This window comes from Otolemur garnettii, unplaced genomic scaffold (genome assembly GCF_000181295.1).
Source record: "Otolemur garnettii isolate 467f Iridium unplaced genomic scaffold, OtoGar3 scaffold00044, whole genome shotgun sequence".
Lineage (NCBI taxonomy): Eukaryota > Metazoa > Chordata > Mammalia > Primates > Galagidae > Otolemur > Otolemur garnettii.
This window is the reverse complement of record NW_003852439.1, coordinates 5,253,266-5,263,499: the sequence shown is the minus strand read 5'-3', so window position 1 is coordinate 5,263,499 and position 10,234 is coordinate 5,253,266. Positions and strand designations below refer to the sequence as shown.

Here is a 10,234-nt window from a genome sequence, read left to right as displayed (position 1 = left end):
TACCCAGGGGGACAGCTTGAGGCTCTGTCTCAAAAAAAAAAAAAAAAAGAAGTGGAGGGTTTTACATTTTTAATTGAAAGATGAGGAGCATGAACTAGGGTGAGAATGAAAGAGGTCAGGGTGAGACAGCACCCGCCGCTGGTCTGGAGCGTCCTGGACTGAGCTCCCCCATGGCACGGATTGCTTCTGATTTTTCTTCACTGTGATATGCACTGTGCATGGCATAGAAATGGGTGCTCCATGAATATGACTACTTGTTAGGAAATTATACAGGTGAATCCAAACTGAATTTTAGATCCAGACAGTAGGACACCCCTCTTTATGTTCCTGCTGTCCCCATTGCCCAGCTTCTCTGGTCCTTCCCAGTGTCCCCTCTGAGTTATCACCGAGACCTACCCTGATTTCACAGGAAGGCCTAGTCACATGGAGTGAGAATTTAAGTGGGTGAGAGGCGGATTATGTAGAAGGGAAAAAAAGTAAGATCCACCTGCAGCTGACTTTTGCTGTTTGGAAGAAAGGCTGATCTATTTTCAGCACTCACAGCAAATAATCAATCATGCTGGGCTCCAGCCAGCTGGCCCTGTTTAACCTGGATCAGAGGGCAGGTCTCAAATCATTTGGGGATGTCTAAGAAGAAAGCCAACTTCTGTAACAAAAGCAACCTGTTCCATACACAAAGGCTGGATGGAGAAGCCATGAGGGTGAGCCCACTCCAGTTACCGATTCTTGAATCAAAAGGAAGATCTCAGACAGGTAAGACTAGATGCATAAGCAAGGCCCAGAGATTCATGATCGCTGAGAAGGGGAGCTCCAACATGAGCCTTTGGGGTCAGAGGGTGGGAGAAACCCGGGCTGGGAAAACCCATCCTGGTATAGAAGATGGGGATTCCCGAGGCACAGCGATCAGGAATAAATACTTAAAGTTGTAGCTACTCCCAACTGTGAATACTCCTAGGGAAACTTCTAGGTTTCTAGCCCCATTACTCTCTAATCCTGTCTCCAAAAATATTCTTTAAATTCTTTCTTTAACACTGTTTTCCAAGACCGGGTCAGAGAGAAGGGTCAGGAAGTTCAGGGTGGAAGGAGTATACTGGCACGATTCCCTCCCTGTCCACAGGTGGCGCTTTTCCTCCCCTTCACCTCCAGGTTGGAAACCTGCCGGGCCATCCTAGGGCTGGGAAATGGTACCCAGCCTGCACATCAGGGCTCCTGGCACTCTCTGTTTGCCTCTTGGAAGAGTGTCTTTGCTAACTAGAAAAGTTTAAGGGATCACTTTGCTGCCTTGACCTAAGAAGTAAATTGTGCCCTGGGTCACTGTCAGGCCCCTGTTTGGCTGCCATCCTGCAAGGCAGTCTTTTCTGGCTCAGGTACCTTTCTCGAGGGAACTGGTTTTAAATCCTAGACAAAGGTTGAGACCAAATATATCTGTTAGAGAAAATAAGGGGCTCCTCTAAAGATTTTCTCAAAGTGTCTGATCCTGAAAGATTTGGATTTTATTCTTGGACTTAGAGAACTTATCCAAGGCACTGCTGGTGCTCCAGAATTGGTACGAGCATGTGGAGTGCTGCTGCTTTGCAAGGACTTGGTTTCCCACTGACTGGTGGGTCCTACCCTCCAGCCAACTCTAGAATTCAGCTCATCCTATGAGCCTAATGAGCTGGCAGGAAACCTGCTCAAGATGTCCTAGAGACTGATCTGCTCCCCCTTGAAATGGACACGAAAGCTCTTGCCCAAACCTCACCCAGCTTTAAGTATTTGGGTAGCAACAGCAAAGCTGAGGTTCTCCAAAAGCAAAGATAAACACCAGCTAGGATTCATCTGGCCTCTCCATAGGGTGAGAGGAACCAGGCCTCTGCTGCCTAATGTCACCTACAAAAAGTTGTTAAAATCCTGGAGCAGCAGAGACCTCTTTACTTTCTCTTGGGAAGGGTCCTGTGTGCTTCCTCAAGTCTTGGGTATCCATTCTCCAGTCCTTGAGCACACAGGTGCCTGTGGGCCTCTGGAAAAGTCTCTTCCAGGACCGTGCTTGGCTTTGCAGTGGCCAGTGTCTTCCCTTCCGTGCTGAGGATGCAGTTAGCAGGTGGACCTCAATCAAGCCACATGCATTTGTCAGACATCGCTGTGTGAGCTCATTTCTTTTGTAGGCAAGTTTGTGAAAGCTTGATCATAGGAGGACAAGTTATTACAAACCTGTGCTTTGTTATTTGGGGTCTGTGACCCAGGCCAGCCAAATTGAAGCCAGTTCCCTTCTCCAGGAATGTACCCAGATTGTGGAAGTGTCACATTCACTCAGTGGGGTGTCTTGACAGGAGGGACAGCACTGCCAAGTGTCCTAACAGTGTAAGAGTGGCCCTAGGCACCAAGGTAAGAAACATCCAAGCGACAGACACACACATCCTCTTAACATCTCATCAGAACACAGTGCCAAAGGCATGGTGTTGGGTGCCCACTGTCACATGCGCTGCCCCAGAGGAGGGAAAGAGAATGGGTCAAGAGATGAGGTTTACTTGTTGTCCTGATCTTGGTTTTTTGATTAAAGGCAGTTTTGGACTAAGACATCCACACCTTCAGGTTTTGTAGGAACCTCATGGAAGTTTTCAAAGGCTTAGGAAATGGGGGTAGAGGGGTGCTGGGCAGAAAAGAAATGGAAGCTGAGCATAACACACAGGAGCCGTGAGGCTGAAAGTCATGGTACCTGGTGAGTCATTGCGAAGTTTCCTGTGGGGGGGGCCCTCTGAAACAGAGAGAGAGTCCCTGGTGGTTACCATTGGCACACGGGAAAGAACCTGATTAAGCATTATTTTAATCATTAAAGGCATTTGCTTCCGTTTAATAATTAAAGGCACTTTTAAGCCAGCCTGGCAGCAAGTGAAGCATCTAGGCGAAGGCAAGAGCTCTGGGCCAGCTCTGGCCAAGGACAAGCAGTGTTTTAAATTAAAAAGAAAACTTCTGTCCTTTAGAGCTTCTTTTAAGAGCCTCCTATAAATCCCATCATTGCATAACTGTTCGGGAGGGTAAAGCTATTTGAGCAAAATAGTCCAAAAGATGAGTGTGGAAACAGAGCCTGCAAGCTGCAGCTCCCTTCATTCTCATTACATGGTCTTTGTTAGCTTCTGTGCCTCTATCAGGAAGGTCAAGGCAGGTACCTTTTGCAGCTCAGAGCCAGCTGGCTACGTGGCAAGTGGTAGGTACCTGGGCCAGGTTTAGAGAGGGCTTCTGTTGAGATTGATTGGGGCAGATGAGAACCGTGTGAATCTTGCTTTGCAGTTCCTTATTGGCTGAGGAGCTGGCTAGGTTTGCAAACCTCTCTCAATACTCTAGTGCCTGGTTTTATGTTTTTGTGCACCCAGAAGACTCAAAGAAGACAGGGGAAGTAGGGCAGGTCTTTCACTCATTTTGTGTACGTGTTCATTTGGGGACTGGCAAAGATGGGTTTGTTCCATACTAGCCTGAACTTCCCAAGAAGGATCAGATGTAGAGGATGTTTCCTATGTGCTACAAGGATCACTAGACCCAAGAAAAAGAAGTCGTGATAGCAGTGGGGTAGAAAGCCAGGGTGCCTGTGTCTCCGCCACTTGGCCTCACCCCTCAGCAGGGGCTGGGGGGCAGGCAGTGGCCAGCAGAGCACATTCTGTGGAGTTCTTTGAGTGAGAATAGCTGTCCTCTGCTGACCCCTCAACCCCGGGAGCTGCTCCCAGGCCCCCGCCATCCCTTGAGAAGTCAGATCTGTTTCCATCCCACATCCGGCCTCATCTTCCAGGGATTAGGGGCTCCTCCTTGAAGCCTTGCCACTCTGAACCAGCTGCTCTTTTCTCTTTCTCAGAGGGGTTTGTTCTTCCCTGTCTCATCCAGTGGTTCCCAAAGTCTGGAGCCAATACCCCCACGTGACTTCAGAAGGCTGCAGGGCACACTGTCAGCTAACTGATCTACACAGGGAGAACGTCAGAGAACGTCATTTCCTTCCCAACTCTTTTTAAATAAGTCTGATTGTGTTCAAGGGATCTAGTTGGTGCTAATGTTCCCTGTCTCTCCCTTCTTAACTGAGAAGCAGCCTTTTAGGTCCCGGTAATCAATTTGAGGCCACAGTAGCTAGAACTTGACAGTTATTTTATTTTTTGCTATATTTCCTTTTGATAGGAGCTAACAATACAGTGATGCTGGTTTTAAAATATAGGAGTGGTAAGTTTCATTTGCAATTAAATGTATATATGAGTAAAACAGTTCATTTCAAAGAAAAAAATCAACAGTTGTGCAGGTGGTGAGGGGCTAAGGCCCATGACTAGGATGGTGTGAGAGTGACTGAAGCTGGGACAACATCACCTACAATTCTATGCCTACAGGTTCCTGCTGTGCCCAGCACTGTCCTAGTCACAGGAAGAATCAACAGACCCAAGCCTCTGTGCTCATGGGGCTTGCAATTCTAACATGACTAAGTAGACCAAGTAGCCAGGTTACATGGTGATGTGTAGAGAAGGGGAAAGGGAATTAGAGGGAGCAAGGTGGGAAATTTTAGACAGGGTGACTTCTGAGTATGGACCTGAAGGGAGGGAGGGAGCCACCTATGCAGAGAACAGGAGAAAGATGTTCTATGGAGAAGGAACAGGCAGTGCAAAGGCCCTGAGGCAGCGTGTGAAGAGGGGGGAGGGTACCTGAGCGAGCAGTGGACAGAGATCAAGTAGGACCTAGTTGGACCAGCCACCGGAAAGGGCATTGCTTTGGCTCTGCATGAGGCTTCTGAGCAAAGGAGAGAAGGAACCCAACCTCATTTAAATGGATCCCTCTGGCTGCTGGGTTGAGAATAGACTACAAGGAGGGCCTGCTTACAAGGAGGAGGTGTTGGTGATTCTCTAGATGAGGCATAAGAGTGGCTTGGCCAAGGTGGCCCAATGTGGCTGGCTCTGGATGGACAGTCTTCTTTAGGGAATGTATACCAGGTTTGCCCACAAGTTGGATGTGGGGCACCAGGGAGGGAGAAACCTAAAGAATGAATATGAGGTTTGTTGTCTGAGCTGCTGCATTTGGAGGACTGTGAAGAAGAGACAGTTTGGGAGTAAAAAGTTTTAATCAGGATTTGGGGTGCAGCTCCCATCAGACAGTGGGAACCTCAGGGGGGTCTGGGGTTCTGGGCAGAAGTTTGGGCTGGAGATCTGAACTGAGAAGTCATTAGCTGTGGGCAGAATTCTGAAGTCATGAGACTGGTTGAGATCACCTGGGGAGGGAGGAGATGAAGAGAGAACCGACGGCACCCTGGGGCAGTCCCTGGCAAGCAGGTTTCCAGATGAGGAACCAGAGGAACTGGCGAAGGAGATGGGGAGAGACAGCCCAAAAAGAAGAAAGAGAATCTGGGTGAGGGGGTGTCTGGAAAGCCCAGAGGAGAAAGCATGTGGAGCAGGAGGAGTGACGGGTCACACTGAGCGCCGTTGCTGAGTCAGTGGGCACTGGCCACACTTGTCACTGTGGCCATGGCCTTGGGGAGCAATGGGAGGGGGGCCTCTAGCCACTTTTCTCATGGAGTTCTGTGGTAAAGGGCAGCAGGGAAATGGAGCTAAGAGGTTTTCCCAGCTGATGAAACAAAAGAGAAAACATGGCAGAGGAAGGGCAGGATTTCTGGAATGATGTGTGTGAGTCCACCAGAGGAGTGGTGGGTCTGGTGGAGGCGCTGGCCTCTGTGCTGGACAGTTCACAGAAATGGGGATAAGTGGAAGACTAGGCACAGGTGTAGGGGGCTGGGGAGAGGGGCCGTGCACAAGGTTTTGTGATTGCTCCTGCTTCTCCATCAAATGGGAAGTAAGATCATCCACTGAGAGAGAGGATGACAGAAGAGTGATGCTGTTTACAGGGGATGGTGAAAAGCCAGTATCTGAGGGAGGAGTGCAGGGAGAGGGGTCCAGGGAACACCGGGAGCCCCTCCCCAAGTTCACAGTTCTTGGGAGGCACAGCAGGGCTGTCTCTCTAGCCTTGTTGCGCTGCAGTGAAAGTGGAGAGTTGGGTTTCACTGGGGTTGTGTTTTCACCAAGTGAACACAGCAGAATAGGAGGGGGTACCAGAGGTTAAGGATGGGAAAGGGGTGACCTCATGGCCAGCCCTGGCCTTGGAGCTGGGCAAGGAGGGCTGCACCAATGGTGTGGAGACCCTGTGGGGCAGATGATGAGATGCCTGACCAGGGGCACTGGTCATGCCATGGGGGTGATGAGATGACCAAGGAGGTCAAGGAACTGAGAGGCTGGATTGCCCACTTAGTTGTTGGAGAGATGGGAAGCCTGGAGATCAGATCTTTGGGAAGCAGCCTGGGGCAGGTGGACATGGTGGAGGAAGCAGGACTGGAGAGCCAGTGGATACCCCAAAGTACCAGGAATGTAGGAGAGAACAGCACCCCCTCCAGAGAGGGCATGGGTTCTCAGCCTGCACCCAGGGGATTTCTGGAGCATCTGGAGACATTTTTGGTGGTCACATTGCAGTGTCAACAGAGGCTATGCATGTGTGGGTGGAGGCTGGGGGTGCTGCTAAGCACCCCACAGGGCACAGGATGGCTCCGAAGCAAAGAGTGACCCAGCCCGGAAAGGAGGAGCAGAGAATGTTCAGGAAGGGAGGGGTTTTGCAGCTGTCAATGCAATGAAGAAATGATTTCCAGAGTGCCTCCTCCTCATCCCTGTGAGGACTGGGTGGGAGATGATGTTCAAGAAACCAGAAAGGAAGGTCCTCACCGCAGGACCCTGGTCTGATCTGGGCTGGCTCTGGTGCCTACCCCGCAGTAGCTTAGCCATGAAGGAAGAGAGGGCTTTGGGGACAGGGAGCCATCTGCTGTGATTTGATGACTCACTGTGAGCAGTGGACACTGACCAACTGGAGCCCCACCCCAGGCCTCCCCTCCCCACATGAGAGTCGGGGCCTCCTGAGGCATAGGCACCTCACCTGAGCTTGCTCTTGAGTGCGTTCACCTCCCGGCCCATGGCCTCATTGCTCTCCGTGGCCTCATCCAGCTCTCGCTGCAGCTTCCGGCGGTTGGCGTTGATGCGCTGAGACTCCTCCTCTGCCTCCTCTAGCTGCCTCTTGAGCTGCTTGACCCTGGTGTTTCCTTTCTCTGCCTGTCACAGGATGGGCAGGGGGTCAGGTGAGGCTGCGTGGGGGCCCCGGGGTTCAGGAGGGGCCGGGAGGGGCCGGGCAACCTACCTGCTCCTTGTACTGCTCGGCCATCTTCCGCTCGTCCTCCACCTGCAGCAGGGCCTCCTTCAGCTTCTTGTCCTTCTGCTTTAGCGACTTGGCCACTGCCTGTTTCTCTCTGCACGGTGGGGAAAACAGAGGTGGTTTCAGATGGGGCTGGCACCCCTTGCAGTGGGAGTGTCAGCTGGACACGGTCTCTCGCTCTCAGTGGCAGATCCCAAGGATCAGTCAGATGGTGGGACAGGATTCAGCCACAGAGAGGAATAAGGTGCCAGTGATGCTGCAGCACAGATGGTAAGTGAAAGAGGACAGACAACAGGCTACATGTTGTGAAATTCCACTTGTATCAAATGTCCAGAATAGGTAAATTCATAAAGACAGAAAATGGATTGTGGCTGCCAGGGGCTGGGGGTGGGTATGGAGAACAGGAGATTCGCTGTATGGTTTGGGGTTTCCTTTTGAAGGGATCAAAATGTTTCCAAGGTGATGGCAATGATCATTTTACACACCTATGACTATATGAAGCCATTGAACTGTATCCTTTATTTTTATTTATTTATTTATTTTTTACTGTTGCCCTGAGTAGAGTGCCATAGCATCATAGCTCACAGCAACCTCCAACTCTTGGGCTCAAGCAATCCTCTTGTCTCAGTTTTTCTATTTTTAGTAGAGAAAAATCTACTTTTTGCAAAAGCAAAAAGATCGCTTTTTGATCAGGCTGGTCTTCTTTTTCTTTTCTTTTTTTTTTTGTTGAGACAGAGCCTCAAGCTGTTCCCCTAGGTAGAGAGCTGTGGCATCCCAGCTCACAGCAACCTCCAACTCCTGGGCTCAAGCGAGTCTCCTGCCTCCACCTCCCAAGTAGCTGGGACCACAGGCACCCGCCACACGCCCGGCTATTTTTTTGGTTGCAGCCGTCATTGTTGTTTGGCAGGCCTGGGCTGGATTCGAACCCGCCACCTTAGATGTATGTGGCTGGCGCCTTAGCCGCTTGAGCCACAGGTGCCGAGCTGATCAGGCTGGTCTTAAACTCATGAGCTCAAGCAATCCACCTGCCTCAGCCTCCCAGAGTGCTAGGATTACAGGCATGAGCCACAGTGCCCAGCCTGAACTATACCCTTTAAATGGGTGAATTGCAGGGCATGTGAATTATAAAAAAAAAAGACTACTATTAAAAAAACGAAAGGGTCAGAATCCTTGGAATCTGTTGGTCACAGATGTGGTGTGACCTGATGCCTAGACGGGCTCATAATTAAAAGGAGAAGCCTTCCTGTGTGTGATGGTTGGACTCACAATGACCCTGTAGACCGAGCTTGGGGACAGCCACTTGTACTCCCCAGAAGGCTGGCTGATGTCATGAGGACATTATGACACGACCAGCAGCTCATATTTTAAGTGCTTGCTCTAGTCCAGGCACCAGCACATCTCTCTGGTATAGTCACACCTACAGTGTGGGAAGCACTCAGCTTGTTTTATCCACAAGCCAGAACCGATTTTCAGAGAGATCCTCTGACTTCCCTAATGTCCCCCCAACTTGTCACCAACTAGCAAGCTGGGCCTGGAACTCTGAGCCTGCATACCTGGCCTCCTGGTCAACCTGCTCCTCCAGCTGTGCGATCTTTGCCTCCAGCGCCGCAATGGTGGACTTGAACTTGGACTTGACTGCCCCCTCCATCTCCTGGAGCTTGCTCCGGAGCTCCTTGTTCTGCCTCTCGAGCTGCTGCCGGGCGCTCTCGTTCTTCTGGGCTGCGCTGCGCTCTGTGGCCAGCTCATTGTTGAGCTGCTCAGCCTGGGAAAGGGTACAGGCTTGAGGTGAAAGCCCTGGGCAGTGCACTGAGACCACACCCTCTGGGACTGCCTCCAGCCTCGGCCTGCTTCTCCAAGAGTCCCTCCTACATCTTCATCCTCTGAGACAGCTCAAGAGCCACCCAGGCCATGTGAGGGACCAGTCCATGATGTCCTCCCTGTCCTGGAGTCATCTGGCCACATCCCTGGACCCCACCCATGAGAGATTTCAGATCACACAGTGGTCCCCAAGCACCCACCAAACTGATGCTCAGTGAAATCTACACAGTCACTCACTGAGGGCTCACTGTTAAAGGTTAGGGCTTTAGGCTGGGGACAAGGCATCGTCCCTGGGATGCTCCAGGGACATCCCAGGCAGGTCCTGGATGACAAATGAGATGCTCAAGCTGGAACTACATGTTCTGAAGACAGTAGGTTGGGTGCTGCTGGGGTGCCCTGGGTCCCTACTGTCTAGATCCCACTACTCTCCCTCTGCATGCAGGAAGCTGCAACACACGTCACTGAACCAGCACCTGACTTTGGAACCAGACCCTGCTAACAGCAGAGAGCTGGGGTGGAAGTACTGTGTCTTGAGGCTCCCTGCCCTCACCTGCTGTGTGGCTTTGCGGACACGGTCATTCATGGCCTCCATGTTGCCCTGCTCCTCCTCCAGTTCCTCCTCCAGCTGGGCGATCCGGGCCTCCAGGCGCCGCTTCTCGTCCTGAAGTGTGTTCCTGGGAGAAGCGTAGCCATGGTGGAGGTCTCCATTCTCCCCCAGCTTAGAAAACTCCCTCTCTCTTTAGAGGAGTGATGCTCCATTCTCTAACAGGGAAACTGAGTCATGCAGCCCAGAAGTGGGGACCCAGGTCTGGGATCTGGACCAGTCCTCTTCTTCTCTCATGCTTCCCACCCTCCTCCTCCATCTAGAATAAATGGAAGTGGCAACCCAAACAGGGACAGATGACCCTGAAGAAGGAAGCTTCACCTCTGCTGACATGAGCTGAGGTGAGGGCTCTGCCATTGTGAGCCTTGAGGCTGAGGGAGCACTCCCCTGTCCTCTGAGTTTAGGACAACCCCTACCTTCCTGCCAGGCTGCTGGCCAGCTCCTCAGCCAGCTCCTCCTTCTCCAGGTCTGCCTGTTTTCGTGCCCTCTCAGCCGCTGCCAGGTCCTGGGGGGCAGAACCAGGGAATGATCTGCCAGGGAACGGCCAAGCCCCACCCCCCGCAAGAGTCCACCCTGCTTTTGTCACCAGGCCACACATCTCTAAGGCCATTCTTTTTTTTTTTTTTT

The 10,234-nt window shown here is 51.5% G+C and overlaps 1 protein-coding gene across 3 annotated transcripts in view; it reads right to left on the bottom strand.

Moving 5' to 3' along the window:
* MYH11 (myosin heavy chain 11) overlaps positions 1–10,234 on the bottom strand; it is a 117,667-nt gene that overhangs the window by 1,518 nt on the left and 105,915 nt on the right. For 2 of the 3 annotated variants that reach the window (XM_012805743.2, XM_012805741.2), the window contains 5 exons: positions 10,024–10,112; positions 9,554–9,677; positions 8,739–8,947; positions 7,171–7,279; positions 6,913–7,085 (listed from right to left, as the gene is read on the bottom strand). In XM_012805743.2, coding sequence (XP_012661197.1) covers positions 6,913–7,085; positions 7,171–7,279; positions 8,739–8,947; positions 9,554–9,677; positions 10,024–10,112 — 704 coding nt within the window. Of the gene's footprint in view, positions 1–2,695; positions 2,735–6,912; positions 7,086–7,170; positions 7,280–8,738; positions 8,948–9,553; positions 9,678–10,023; positions 10,113–10,234 lie in introns of all 3 variants that reach the window. The other variant, XM_012805742.2, reaches the window with a different exon arrangement.